Source organism: Heterodontus francisci, unplaced genomic scaffold (assembly GCF_036365525.1).
Source record: "Heterodontus francisci isolate sHetFra1 unplaced genomic scaffold, sHetFra1.hap1 HAP1_SCAFFOLD_2415, whole genome shotgun sequence".
In the NCBI taxonomy this organism is placed as follows: domain Eukaryota; kingdom Metazoa; phylum Chordata; class Chondrichthyes; order Heterodontiformes; family Heterodontidae; genus Heterodontus; species Heterodontus francisci.
The window spans coordinates 3,360-19,143 of NW_027141215.1; the positions used below are offsets into that span (position 1 = coordinate 3,360).

The 15,784-nt window shown below is 45.7% G+C and overlaps 1 protein-coding gene across 1 annotated transcript; it reads right to left on the minus strand.

The window, feature by feature from the left end:
* Positions 1–1,123: 1,123 nt before the first annotated feature.
* Positions 1,124–15,774, minus strand: LOC137362478 (SOSS complex subunit B2-like). Its single transcript, XM_068026855.1, has 6 exons — positions 15,642–15,774; positions 13,022–13,160; positions 11,644–11,715; positions 10,471–10,555; positions 9,301–9,367; positions 1,124–7,314 (listed from the first exon to the last, which is right to left on the minus strand). The coding sequence occupies exons 1-6, from the start codon at positions 15,718–15,720 to the stop codon at positions 7,121–7,123; spliced, it is 636 nt and encodes a 211-aa protein (XP_067882956.1). The 5' UTR covers positions 15,721–15,774; the 3' UTR covers positions 1,124–7,120.
* Positions 15,775–15,784: the final 10 nt, after the last annotated feature.

A 15,784-nucleotide genomic window follows, 5' to 3' on the forward strand; every position in this document is an offset into this window, starting at 1 on the left:
TCCATACTGCTGAACCCTCAGACCTGCAGAGTATTCTGGCTGCTTTAGCTCCAGAGTTTCATAGAAACATTTGTCCTCGCACCTGCAATGGCTGCCTACCAAGGAAATCACCTTAGCAGACATTCTCAAACTTGAAAGCTAATATCCTGAATTAATGGACAGTTATTGTTCACTTGAATAACCAAGGTTTTGAGGGAGGTAGCTGGAAGTCTCACAAAACTTTTTTTTTAAAGTGCATTTTTTCCCCACTTACAATTGCTTCTTGTGATGTAGGAGGTGTTTGGTATTCAGCTTCCAATTAATTTTCATTAGCAGCAAAACAAAAGCAAGAATACGTGACAAATACATGGCTCAATCCATTCTACCCCCATCACTGTCTGATTTATGACTGTCACTCTTGCCAGCCCTCACACAGTAACTAGCTGTGAATGTAGGCTCGGGTCTCATTGGATAGCACCCAACCTCGACTAGCATCTTCCCCATGAGACAGAGATCTTGGTGTAAAGAATCATTGACTCCTACCTGCCTTCTGCTGCTGCGCTCCCTTCGATTAAAGGGAGAAAGACAGACTTGCATTTATGTAGTGGCTTTCAGGGCATCCCAAAGCACTTTACAGCCAATGAACTACCTTTTGAAGTATAGTCACCATTATAATATAGGAAACCTTTTACTGTGAACTTAAATCCCACTCTGTCTCTCTGAAAAGAATACAGAGAAAGAAGCACTAGGCTGCTCTCTCTCTCTCACCTCCTTGCGAAGGGTTCAAAATGCATTCACAGAAGTATAGAACCTGGAGGGAATGAGGGTTGGAGGGGAGAAGAGGGAAGAGGAAGGAGAGCGCTCAGGGCATGCTTGCAGCTCTCTCCCTATCCCCAAAGCCTTGCGCTTTTCTTCCTTTGTTCGTCTTTATGTAGCCTTATATCTGCCCTCCATGCAATTCAAGCACTGACCATGCGAGTGTCCCGGAGATTGCTGCCACAGCTTGGTGTCAAAGATAAATGTTGGGAGTCCAATGCTGGCTCCAGTCAGCCATGTCTTTTATCTGTCCTTACAATTGTTTTTTTTTTTTTAAACAACTTTTTAAAAAAATAGGAATTCGATAAAATAAAACAAAACACAATAGTTCAAAAGGAGCATTTATTAATAGCATTTGTGGCAAATTGGTATGATGCAACATGGTGAGGTGTAGACAGTACACACAGCCAATCCATCCTAATTCAATAATTACATAGTGCTCATCCAGGCACATTAACAACTGACATTATTGTTGGCAATCAGCAATAAGAAAAATTAAGAAACCTTTAAAAGTAACTGATACCATGTGTTCAGGGTGTACGTTAGCTGTCAACCAACAGAGGTCACAATCCCACTGTTCTGACCAGCAGAAAATCCTCTTTTGAATTGACGTTTACTGTGAAACATTACATTAGTGCAGTCTTACCACTGAGTGGCACCATTGAGCAGTAACTCACCAAGGCTCCTTAGACAGCACCTTCCAAACCCACAACCTCTACCAACTAGAAGGACCAGGGTATCAGATGCATGGGAACACCACCACCTGCAAGTTCCCCTCCAAGCCTCACACATCCTGACTTGGAACTATATCGCCGTTCCTTCACTGTCACGGAGTCAAAATCCTGGAACTCCCTTCCTAACAGCACTGTGGGTGTACCTACCCCACACGGACTGCAGCGGTTCAAGAAGGCAGCTCACCACCACCTTCTCAAGGGCAATTAGGGATAGGCAATAAATGCTGGCCTGGCCAGCGTCGCCCACATCCCATGAATGAATTTTTTAAAACTAACATGTTGTGCCTACATTGGTTGCTGCCGTATTGTATTGCATGCTCTGATACTTCTGCCACTGGGGTGACAGTGCAACAAATGGAGATCTTACTCATCTGGCAATTCCTAAACAAACAAATCAAACCAAAAAAAAAAATGCTGGTAGCTCACTTGGTAAATTCACTGCCTGGTGTGACACTGAGGTAGATCGATTAGGAAGATCCCAGTTTCAGAATCCTGGTCTATGTATGCTGTGTTAACTAATGTTGACTGATGTGACAGTAGGGGAAGGTTGCACTTATCCTCTGAACTCAGTGGGGAGAAAGAAAAGTCAGACAGTGACCAGACGGCTGGAAACTGCATGCGTGTAGATATCACGAGGATAGCACTGGACTTGGCTGCATTGCTCCAATGTCAGAGGTTATCTAAGGGAGAAGGATTTTTGAAAAAAACAATATTCTCCATTTCCTGACATTATCTAAACAAAGTGGCCTCGAAGTAGTAGTTTCTGGTACTGCTGCAATAACCCCAAATTCTTTCAAATTTAACCACAGCTAGCAGAGTATTGCTTTCTCAGCACCAGATAACATCCTTACCCAGCAGTGGAACAAGGAAAGACTTGCATTTCAAAACACCTTTTCAAACCTCAGGATGTCCCAAAGCCCTTTACAGCCAATAAAGTACTTTTGAAGTGTAGTCACTGATTTAATGCAGGGAAATGCAGTAGCCAATTTTCACACAGCAAGCTCCCACAAACAGCAATGTGATAATGAGCAGTTGATCTTTCAGTGATGTTGGTTGAGGGATAAATATTAACCCAGGACAATCCATAAAAATCCACAAATCCATTAAAACTATAGATTGCACAGCGTTCTACTTGTATAGCTATTACAAAAGATGGTCTCTATGATCAATAACTGATTACAAGCCACATGTCTGAGACCAGCATTGGATACAGATGGTCCCTCACCCTAGCTTGTGTAAAGATGTCTCCACTGTTGGCACTTAAAAACAAAATGGTGTATGAAAAGGACTTGTTCGGCTACAGAATGCAAGTATTGCAAATGGAAAACATACATAATGGTACAAAGACAATGACATAATGGGAGCTGGGCAGGGGGGAGGCCTTGACAAGTTTACTGAAAGACATTTAAGGAGATAGAATCATAGAAAGTTTAAGGCACAGAAAGAGGCCACTTGGCCCATCGCGTCTGTGCTGGCCGGAAAATGATCTACCTATTGGGGCGGCACAGTGGCGCAGTGGTTAGCACCGCAGCCTCACAGCTCCAGGGACCCGGGTTCGATTCTGGGTACTGCCTGTGTGGAGTTTGCAAGTTCTCCCTGTGTCTGCGTGGGTTTTCTCCGGGTGCTCCGGTTTCCTGCCAAAAGACTTGCAGGTTGGTAGGTAAATTGGCCATTATAAATTGTCACTAGTATAGGTAGGTGGTAGGGAAATATAGGGACAGGTGGGGATGTTTGGTAGGAATATGGGATTAGTGTAGGATTAGTATAAAAATGGGTGGTTGATGGTCGGCACAGACTCGGTGGGCCGAAGGGCCTGTTTCAGTGCTGTATCTCTAATCTAATCTAATATTACCTTCCAGCATTTGGTCCTTAGCCCTGCAGATTATAGCACTTGAGGTGCATATCCAGACTCCTTTTGAATGAGTTGAGGGTCTCTGCCTCAACTACTCTTTCAGGCAGTGAGTTCCAGACCATCACCACCCTTTGAGTGAAAAAGATTTTCCTCATCTCCCCTCTAATTTTTCTACCAATCACTTTAAATCTATGCCCCCTCGTCACTGCCTCTCTGCTAAGGTGAATAGACCCTTCACCTCCACTCTGTCCAGGCCCCTCAAAATTTTGTACATTTCAATCAGATTTCCCCTCAGCCTTCTCTGTTCCAAGGAGAACAACCCGGTCTATCCAATCTTTCCTCAGAGCTGCATTTTTCCAGTCCTGGCAACATCCTCGTAAATCTCCTCTATGATAGGTAAATTGGCCATTGTAAATTGCCCCCCCCCAAGTGTAGGTAGGTGGTAGGAGAATGGTGGGAATATGGGATTAATGTAGGATTAGTATAAATGGGTGGTTGTTGGTTGGCACAGACTCAGTGCGCCGAAGGGCCTGTTTCAGTGCTGTATCTCTCTATGACTCCATACCCTCTCTAGTGCAGTTACATCCTTTCTGTAATGAGGTGACCAGAACTGCACACAGTACTCAAGTTGCAGCCTAACCAATGATTTATACAGTTCCAGCATAACCTCCCTGCTCTTCTATTCTATACCTCGGCTAATAAAGGAAAGGATTCCATATGCCTTCTTAACCACCTTATCGACCTGTCCTGCTACCTTCAGAGATCTGTGGACATTCACTTCAAGGTCCCTCACTTCCTCTACACTTCTCAGTATTTTCCCATTAATCATGTATTCCTTTGCCTTGTTTGACCTCCCCAAATGCATCACCTCACACTTCTCCAAGTTGAATACCATTCGCCACTTTTCTGCCCATCTGACCAGACCATCAATATCTTCCTGCAGACTACAGCTATCCTCCTCGCTATCTACCACACGGCCAATCTTTGTGTCGGCTGCAAGCTTCTTGATTATACCCCCTACATTTACACCCAAATCATTAATATACAGATAGAAAACATACCCACCATTAATTTGATTTACTCCCCCACCCCGGCCCCCGCAAAATGAAACACAAGCAGAGATGATTATCAGGAATATCAAAGCTTGATGATAATTGCAACTGTGATAAGACACAACACTCTCAACTCCCCTGCTCCCTAGTTCTCCAGTACTCAAATTCCTTCTGTCACAAAGGAGGAGGAGAGAGAAAAGAGATAGAAAAGGCTTGCATTTATATAGCACCTTTCACAACCTCCAAAGCTCTTTACAGCCAATGAAGTACTTCTGAAGTGTGGTCACTGTTGTAATGCAGGAAACGCAGCAGCCAATTTGCAGACAGCAAGCTCCCACAAACAGCAAGGTGACTAGTTAATCTGTTTTATTTTAGTGATGTTGATTGAGGGATGAGTATGGGTGCAGGACACTGGGGAGAACTCCCCAACATCAACCCCCGCCCCACCCCCCCCGCAACTTCTTCAAATTAGTGCATTGGGATCTTTTATGGCCACCCGAGGGGGCAGATGGGGCTTCAGTTTAACATCTCATCGAAAAGAAGGACCCGCCAACAGTGCAGCACTCCTCAGTATTGCACCAAGAAGGTCAGCCTAGAATTTGTGCTCAAGTCTCCGGAGTAGGAACTTGAACCCACAACCTTCTGACTCAGAGGTGAGAGTGCAACCCACAGAGCCACAGCTGACTGATATAAAAAAACAGCAACTCACAGGAGACTGCCAATTTTTGGCCCATCTCATACTTACTGGTATGACAAGAGGGGCCTTCATATTATTATTTACAACAAGAAATGAGAGAACCAAGAGAGAGTGCCATTGTATAAATGTGCAACAGCAAGGCAAGATGATAAAGGGATGAGGAACATTGCTCAATCTGGTCTCCTAGGTACCATGTGTCGCACTAACATGCAATAAAATAAAATTTAAGAGTATGCAGGGGCTTCACCTCTCACTCCCCTTCCCCCAACTCAACCCCAAAATCACTGGCTGAAATGCATTAAGCTATCAGGCTCCAGAGAAGAACATGAACCACACCTGTTCGGACTAAAAGATTCAATATACAAACACACACACCCCACACACACATTGTTGTGAAATATCTGTTCCAAACAGTTCTAGGATGTGTGTACTGGGCTGGCTCGAAAAGCTTTGAGGCAGATTCAAACACTGACTTCATTCCAGTCCATGCTGGCCATAAAAAGAAAATACAAAGTAAACCTGCTCACAGCAGTCTGGACGAGGATTTTAAACCCAAAATGTTTCCAAGTACAGCCCGAACTACAGATACTTGGCTAGAAATGAGGTTCAAGCCAACAATTCAATCAAGCTGTGCTGGGAATGGCCCAAGATTGGAAGTCAGAGTTACAAACTTCCACATAGGGAGAGAGAGAAAGAGGCTCCGTGGTACCTCTCGCTGAGCCATGCACACCGGGCAGGTTCCACTGTTGATCCCCGGACTGTAGGGAGGTGGTTGAGCCAATGGCTAAAAATGGCTTCCACACCTAGGTTAGACAGAGAGAGGGAGTGTTTGGGAGGGCAGGGGTGGGGAACTGCCCAGAGTGTGTGTATGTGTATGTGTGTGCGTGTGTGCGTGCGCGTGTGTATGTATGTATGTATGTATGTATGTGTGTGTGTGTGTGTGTGTATATATATATATATATATATATATATATATATACACACACGTACATTCAGCTCAGCTGTGATGCACCCTGCAGTCAAAGAGGCTGCCAAAATTCACCATTAAGGCTCAAATGGTGCTTGCGTGAGGTACTGAAGGGCCTCTGGGACTGTACCCCAGCAAGGACACAACACCTTCAGGACAGAAAAAAACAAAAGGAATCTTTGCACACACCCAATGGTGACAGGATTTTCCAAAATACAAATACATTTCATTGAGGTGAGGGGGGGCCTGCTTCGTGTCAAATTCCCTCTGCTGTGATATTGTGGGGGGGTGGGGGGGGGTGGAAATGGTGCACAAAATGCCTGTTCCCATATAAACAAGAGAGCATTGAGACACCATGAAATGTCCAGGTATCCCACTTTCTGAGCCATTGAGAGGCAGCAATTCAGCTGAATACACAAACCCTTTTTCATGATAATAAAAAGTGGATTTGATCCAGTCGTGGGCTGGTTGCACAGTTAAATGGCCAAGTGATGGTTTAATTACACACTGAGCTGCAGGGAGGAAGAAAACCCACCTTTAATCGGCGACGATCCCCAACTGAGCCTTGCAGCAGATTTGTTCACGTTGGTACAAGACAGCGTTCACGAAGAGTAAGGATGTCAGAGCGTTTCACCCCTGCCATGCAATGTCGCTCGCCATTTAGGACCAGCCATCTTCAGCATCAACACCACCCCCTCGCCCCCCATGAAAGCTGCATTCATCTGACTTGGACCAAATGCATTTGAATTGTCAGATGTATTAGCCACCGTGAAAGTGTTTTAAAGGACATTATTCAGATAGTGCCCTATTAAACCAGACAATCAGGAAGTTGGGGGGGAAAAAAAAAGAGGACTGAAACATCTTGTCAACGGACATGATTCCAAATGTCTCAAAGTGGTAATCTTAAGGAGCCCAGGGGTGAAGGATGAGATGTAGTTTGTAAAAACAATATCACTTTGATGCCGCTTCTACAGGTTATCAAAAAGGAAAGTTAAGAAAATGAAAAATTAAAAGTTCAGAAAATCATCGCTTTGGTACCCGCCGTGGATCCCTTCCATTGCTAAGGGTGGTGGTTGCCGGGGTGGAGCTGGATGTGGCCACTGTCTGGTTATTCCCTGGGCCGCGTCCATTGCCTCTTCCACCTGCTGGTGGTGGCTGATGATTCGTGTTGCTGGAGGAAGCTCCACCTGAGCCAGCAGCATTCAGACTGTCGTTACCTGGAGCGACGGGAACAAGGAACAAAACCAAATAACAACAACGTCGCAAGTGAGAAAGGTTTCCCTTTATGGGTGATTTGGGCAACTTTCTCCTCCCCCCCCTCCCCCAGCCCCCAAACACCCCACCCCTAACTACCTGTCAGTGTGAGAGGAAGGCATTTAGTTTGCTCCCATGGCTGGTACAGAGTTGGCAGCTCTTGGTGACTGCCTAAGATCATCCAATTGCAACTCTGCCCTCCATCCTGCTGAGGGCTTTCTGCTCAGTGCTTTCCTCCTCAACATAGGCCAGTTCAAAGACTGAGTGAAGCAGAACTCGAAAGCTGCCTCCATCAACACTTTAGTGCTTGGTGAACATCCAGCTAATACATAAAGCTGCTGAATGCCAGCAATTTTAGAATCCATTAGGCATTTCTTTTTTGTGCTTGGTCAGCAATGTGAGGGATGTTAGGAGCAGGGAGCAAAACTTCTTGTACCCAGTGTCACGAGTCTACAGAGAAATTGCAGAGCATTTTTTCCTGGACTCAGCACAATGCAAAGCCACTGGGCCAGAAGCCAGCTTACTCCACGCCAAGACCATACTCTGTGCAACAGATGTGCCCAGTCTGCCAGCCCTCTGCCAGGACAGCAACACAAGCATGGCTGGCTGGCACCTTGAGGTGTATGCCAGGAATACACAAGCCGGATGCAGCTGTACCTCAAAGTTCTGCATTAATCCACAAAAAGTTCACACAGGATATGAGCAACACAGCTTCACACATCACACAGTCACGTGTGGAACCCTCTCCCATTGCCTGGCACGGATTCACTTTTACACAAGAGACCAGAGAGCTCAAGGGCTTCGCAGCTACAGGAGCTTGCCCATTAGCAGAGCAGCCCCCACCCATTTTTTCAGGTGAACTTTGCGCTCAAGTAAAACATGCCAATACAAGGAAGTGGAACACTTTTTTCGACTCATCACTCAAGTTAGGCATAGCACAGGCAGCTGCGGAACCAAAACAGCCAACGTGCCAAAACCCCAAGCCCTACTGCACCTGGGTGACATCATTCTGTTTTCCCACACCAGCTATTCTATGGCCTGTCTGAGTGAGATTGCCAACATAGTGCCCACTCAGAACCAGACTGACTGTCCAAATACATTTCATATTGAAACCTTACAGCCCCCTCAGTCTGAGCTGGAATCCAATCCAGGTCGCAGATGAAAAAGCAGTAAATAAAGAGGGAAGCAAGACTTGCATTTATATAGTGTTTTTCACCACCGCATGATGTCCCAAAGCACTTTACAGCCAATTAAATACTTCTGAAGTGTTGTCACTGGAGTAATGTTGGAAATATGGCAGCCAATTTGCGCACAGCAAGCTCCCACAAACAACAGTTTGACAATGACCAGAGAATCTGTTTTCAGTGATGTTGGTTGAGGGAACCAGACTTGCAAGTAAACGAGCAAAGATTACATTTACTTTTTAAGCAGTTGCTTTACATAGTCTCCAGTATCATACAGCAGTGCATTAATACTTTGATGAGTTATGCCAACAATTAGAAGAATTGACAGTAATTTCCTGATGTCTGTAGGGTTTGCTGGACAGACTTGCATTTCTATAGCGCCTTTCATGACCTCAGGACATGCGAAAGCACTTCACAGCCAATGAAGTACTTTTGAAGCGTAGTGACCATTGTAATGGAAGAAATACAGCAGCCAATTTGCGCACAGCAAGCTCCCACAAAGAGCAACAATGTAAATGACCGGATCATCTGTTTTAGTGATGTTGGTTGAGGGATAAATATTGGCCCCAGGACACCGGAGAGAATTCCCCCTGCTCTTCTTCAAAATAGTGGCCGTGGGATCTTTCATGTCCACCCAAGGCGCCAGACGGGGCTTTGGTTTAACATCTTATCTAAAGGATGGCATCTCTGACAGTGCAGCGCTCCCCGAGTACTGCCCCCTCCAACAGTGTGGAATACTGTGGGTCCTTTAATGCAGGTACTCACCAGTAGTCACAGAGGCTGTTGAAGTCACTGGGACAGTTGTAGAAGTACTACCTTGTTCAGCCGGGGTCTTAAAAAGAAGGAAACAGTGCTCAGGTTTAACTGGCTCATTCAGAAACATACTTACATAATTAGCTACTGGAATTCTTTCCACTGCGCTCTCATTACACAGATCACCAGCTTGGGGTTTTGTCTTCCTCTCCTACTACCACCACCACCATCCCCCCATTATCCATCTCACTGTCCTGCTCTACCCCCCCACCAAACACACAATCTACAAACATACAAAACTGAGTGGCAGGAATAGACCAGTTGAACCATCAAGCCTGCCCCACATCGCAGAGCATCGTGACTGAACACCCTCCATTTAGGGGTCACCCTCAGCCTCGCAGTAATGTAATCTCCTGGGAAAGACAATAAACCTCATCTCAATTGACAACTGAAAACCGATTCAGTAGTTTAATCACGTAAAATTAACTGCATTTTCTCTCACCAGGTACAACACAAGCTGTTCCACAAGCTCCATCAAAAGCATTCAATGGCAGGTTGCTGGGTGGAATATGCAAGAGTCGCCCACTCAGCATCTCCCCAAATCTGCCCCTGCAACCCAGAAGATTTTACGACTGCCGCACTCAGCCCTGGTGACAGTGTGTGCCTGATGGCATTGGGATACAGATGCACTGAAACCATGTCATACACACCAGGAGGAGCCCAGCTTCCACCACAGGCCTGTGCTGAGTTAGCTGATTGCAACAGGAAGTGAGGTTAGCAGTGCTACAGTTGGCCTTGGCATCCAGATTAGGGAGGGGTAATCAGTCAGGGTTGTCATGCCTGATTGCTCACCAGTGACCTCTGCTGGAATGGTGGGTGTGTGGCCATCAGGCAACAAAAGGCTTAGCCTCAGCTGAGAGGTTTCCCCTTCCTACTGCCCTGTGGTTGAATAGGCAGACCCGCAGGCGACAAATGGAACTTGGGCGAGGTGGGGATGCACCTGTTGACCTGTAATCCAGCAAAACATCAACACCTCCAGGAGAGGAGGCAAGGTGAGAAAACTGGCAAGGTAACAAAAAAGGGAATGTTGCCACTGACACCACCTGCAGAAATGTAACCCATAATGGCAGGGGAGGCATTGAATGAAAACAGCAGCAACCTGACCCGAAAGGTCAGACTTACAGGTTTGTTCTGTGAAGATGCCTGGGACATATACTCAGGATTGGGGTCACTGAAATTCGGCACTTCTGAATACTGCATACAAAACCTGAAATGGAGCACAGAAGTTATTACATGTCGCTATAATCTTGCACGCTTGCACAGTGCACGCCCACTGTCTCAGCCCATCCACCAGTTTTCAGTCCAATGCAGTCCTTGGAAGTGGGACTTGAACTCACAACCTTCTGAGTCAAAGGGGAGAGTGCTACCCACTGAGCCACAGCTGTCAAAACTAGTAGACCAGTCACCTAGAGCCACCATGGAGCGCCTCTTCATGGGTGACCTAAAAACAGCACTGACTCCTGGTCTCTATTGAGTGAGGAGATAGGTCAATTGTTGGAACACTACAATCAGCTTCTGTGTCAGTAAAGTGAACTCTACCCTCCTCAGAAGTGCAGAGATTTGAAAGGCTGCCTGTCTATTAGCTTTTACCTTGCCCTCCAATTTTCTACCCTTCCAGTATTTATCCAATTCCCCTTTTGAAAGTTACTATTGAATCTGCTTCCACCGCCCTTTCGGGCAGCGTGTTCCAGATCACAACAATTCGCTGCGTTAAAAAAAAAAATTCTCATCAGTACAGAATCTCCCAAATAAGCTCATTTTTGCAGCCTTTGGGCACCGAACTGGGGAGAGGGGTGTCCCTGCTGGGAAATGATACAGATTTGTCCAAGGGGTATCACAGGACAAAATAGGAGAAAAAAGTGACAGGTTTTCTTCTGGAAGAGAGTATGTCCCCATTTTAAAACAGAAGGCACCTTTCGTTCACCTTCCCTTTGTCTGGGTTTTCTAGGCTATGACACCAGCTCTGCTCAAGCCGATTGCTGGAAGTGCACAAGTGCAACCTGACCATTACAGCATCCCCACCCCCCGCCTTCCCAATAACCCTTCCCCTTCCTGTGGGGAAATGGCACCTCCCTCCAATAACCCAACTGAGATCAGCAACCAGGTGAGTAGGCTGCTGGTGAATACAAACCCACTTCCAACCTCTCTATTGACTCTACATTGAAGCTTCAATATGTATCAGCACTTGCTGAAACTTCCCAAAGTTTATCCAAACCATTAGATCAGAGGGAGGCAACCAAAGGAGCACAGCAGGAACCCAGATGACATTTCCCAGTATTAAGGCAGACAACTTACTCTCCTACTTTCTGGAGGTCTCCTCCTCTCCCTGTGTAGAGTGTCAGACATCCTTTCCAAATCGAGGCATATCTGCGAGAGACAACACAGATGTTCTATAAAATTAATCATTTGTCCTAAAATCTGAAACTTTCTCCGTTCAAAACCATTTATGCCACCAGTTTGCTGCCGAGTCGAGCTGGCGGGATGGGGCCAGAACCAGCTAACACAGAGGGCTCTGAATCTTAGGCCATGTCAATGGCGCATGGGAGGGGTGACCACTATTAAATCACAGACAAAGTGGCTTTCATACTGTCCTTTCACCTTTCAGGCTGGAGTGATATGAGGAGATCCTCCTTCACACAGGGCAATCAATATGTGGAATATTCCCCCACATAGTGTTGTGGAAGCAAAACCCCCAGAATAATTTAACAAACAATTCAATGCGACAATAGGAGGGAGAGGAGGCGTTAGGGTCTTTGGATTGATGAACTGAGAAAGGTTGAATGGCCTTCCTCATCCATAATTATCATGATCTTGTGACATCATCTCTGCTGGGCATTGGCACTGTACATCCAACATAGGCACTTTTATTTTGAGGGGTGAACAAACCAACACCAATGGACAAATGTCCTCATCTTGCAGATGTGTGAATTTTATCTCCCATTTCACAGGACAGTCATTATTCAAATATATTTGACTCTAGGATTATGGGGAAGGCAGGAGCTGGGAGTGACTCAACTAGGCCCTGTATGAAACAAGTAAGGTTGTTTGTGACTCTTCAAATAACTGAAAACAAGAGCTCTCGTGATGGCTTGATCATAGCAGTGGCTAGTATAGCACTAAGCTATACAGACCAGGTCTGATTCCCAGTCTGTGGCTGATCTCAGGTAATGTTGGGATTCTATAACAAGCCTCAGAACCCCTGGTTTAAAGAGGGGAAAGGGAAGTTGGTCGGGGATCCCATTAACCAGCAAACCCTGTTGGAAGGTGCTAGTATGGCTATCAGGTGAGGACAGGATCACACTTGCCTGCAACGCCCGTTACAGTTGGTTAACCTGCTGATACTCAGTCCAGGCTCAACACAAATAACTGGGGGAGCACCATGACGACAAGCACTACAGCAGCCCAAGGAGAAGGCCCACAACCATCTCAGGAGAATGAGGAATGGGCAGTAAATGCAGCCTTGCCTCCATTGCCCAGATTCAGGTAACAAAAAAATTCTGGCACTCAGGTGAGCTAGAAGGGGCACCCGATACCCTTTGAAGTGTTAGTCCAACAGGTGTCAACTAGTTGAGGAGGAGACGAATAAAGCCTGCACTATAACAATGATTAGCATTCATAGTATAGCAAATGTTTGCTCCAGCTTTATCAGGTCTTGTTAAACAAAGCGAGTTACCCTCTGGTCAATCGGATGATATCTCCAGCCTGAATCAGACTTCCCACATCATCCCACACAGATATGTTGATGCTGCCGGTTTTATCAGCCACTTTACATGTCCTGACTTCGTGTCCATCCTTCGTTTTGGTCACTCGTCCTAAAGAACAAGAAACACAATGACAGACAACCCAGCAGCATTCACACGAGGACTTAAAACACATGCCAGGGATGTTTTTCTTCAAAATTCCATTTATTTTCTCTCCTGCTTCTGACTTCCTGCACCATTCCCAACCAAGGGTGCAAACAGGGAACTTCTTTTCTCCCCAAAAATGAAATTACAGGCATCTGGACAAACAACTTTGGGTTCCCCAAACCAGTTCATTAATACCATACAAGGAAGGGAACTTGCTACCCCTACGAGGTCTTGCTTACATGTGACTGCAGTGTCACACTATGCAGTTGACCTTAAATGCCTACTCAGGGCAACGAAGGGTGGAAAGATCCTAGTCTCAACTGGTGGTATGCTCAGAGTTTGTTAATTTCAACAAATCTATCATCATCCTGCTAAAACGTCCATCGAGAAAAGACAGGATTGGATTTATCTGTGATCAGTGATGGGGAAGCTTCTAGCAACCATTATTAATTTTGTCCTGAATTATCACTTGGGCAAACGCAGGTTAATTAAGGAAAGCCAGCATGGATTCAAGGGTAAATCGTGTTTAACTAACTTGCTGGAGTTAACAGAGAGGGTTGATGAGGGCAATGCTGTTGATGTGGTGTACATGGACTTCCAAAAGGTGTTTGATACAGTGCCACACAACAGACTTGTGAGCAAACTTGTAGCTCATGGAATAAAAGGGACAGTAGCAACATGGATATGAAATTGGCTTAGTGACAGGAAACAAAGAGTAGTGGTTAATGGATGTTTTTCAGGCTGGAGGAAGGTTTGTACTGGAGTTCCCCAGGGATCAGTGTTGGGACCCTTGCTTTTCCAGATATATATTAATGACCCAGACCTTGGTGTACAGGGCACAATTTCAAAGTTTGCAGATGATATGAAACTTGGAAGCATTGTGAACTGTGAGGAACATAGTGCAGAACTTCAAAAGGAAATAGACAAGTTGGTGAAATGGGTGGACAAGCAGCAGATTAAATGTTAATGCAGAGAAGCATGGGGATTCATTTTGGTAGGAAGAATGCAGAGAGACAGTATAAAATAAAGGGTACAATTCTAAAGGGTGTGCAAGAGCAGAGGGACCTGGGTGTAAACGTGTATAAGTTATTGAAGGCGGCAGGACAGGTTGAGAGCGCGGTTAATAAAACACACAACGTCCTCGGCTTTATTAATAGGGGCATAGAGTACAAAAGCAAGGAAGTTGTGTTAAATTTGTATAAAACACTGGTTCGGTCTCAACTGGAGTATTGCGTCCATTCCTGGGCACTTCTTTTCTTTTTCTTTCTTTTGGGCCTCCTTATCTCGATAGACAATGGATATGCGCCTGGAGGTGGTCAGTGGTTTGTGAAGCAGCGCCTGGAGTGGCTATAAAGGCCAATTCTGGAGTAACAGGCTCTTCCACAGGTGCTGCAGAGAAATTTGTTTGTTGGGGCTGTTGCACAGTTGGCTCTCCCCTTGCGCCTCTGTCTTTTTTCCTGCCAACTACTAAGTCTCTTCGACTCGCCACAATTTAGCCCTGTCTTTATGGCTGCCCGCCAGCTCTGGCGAATGCTGGCAACTGACTCCCACGACTTGTGATCAATGTCACACGATTTCATGTCGCGTTTGCAGACGTCTTTATAACGGAGACATGGACGGCCGGTGGGTCTGATACCAGTGGCGAGCTCGCTGTACAATGTGTCTTTGGGGATCCTGCCATCTTCCATGCGGCTCACATGGCCAAGCCATCTCAAGCGCCGCTGACTCAGTAGTGTGTATAAGCTGGGGATGTTGGCCGCTTCAAGGACTTCTGTGTTGGAGATATAGTCCTGCCACCTGATGCCAAGTATTCTCCGAAGGCAGCGAAGATGGAATGAATTGAGACGTCGCTCTTGGCTGGCATACGTTGTCCAGGCCTCGCTACCTGGGCACTAAACTTTAGGAAAGAGGTGAGGGCATTAGAGAGAGTACAGAAAAGATTCACGAGAATGGTTCCAGGGATGAGGAACTTCAGTTATGAAGATAGATTGGAGAAGTTAGAACTATTTTTCTTGGAGAAGAGAAGGCTGAGTGGTGATTTGATAGAGGTGTTTAAAATCCTGAGGGATCTGGACAGAGTAGATAGAGAGAAATTGGTGAAATGATTGAGGACGAGGGGGCAAAAGAAGTAATGGTGACATGAGGAAAAACGTTTTCACACAGCGAGTGATTAGGGTCTGGATTGCGCTGCCTGAGAGTGTGGTAGAGGCAGATTCAATCGAGCCATTCAAGAGGGAATTGGTTTGTTATCTGAAAAGGAAGAATGTGCAGGGCTATGGGGAGAAAGCAGAATAGCACTAGGTAAACTGCTCTTTCAGAGAACCAGCGCAAACAGGACGGGCTGAATGGCCTCCTTCTGTGCTGTAACAATTCTGTCATTCTGAGATACCGTTGGGGGGGGGGGGGGGGAAGAGAAATATGAAAAAAATTATTTCCTTCACTTACCTATTTCCAGAACAATAAAGAGGAGATTCAGGTTTTTTAAACCAGCTTTGATATCCTTCACGTAAGTGTCGTTTGACATCCTCTCTCCCACACATACAGAATCTGAATTATTCTGCAGCTACAAACTTGAGCCAACAAGTTGA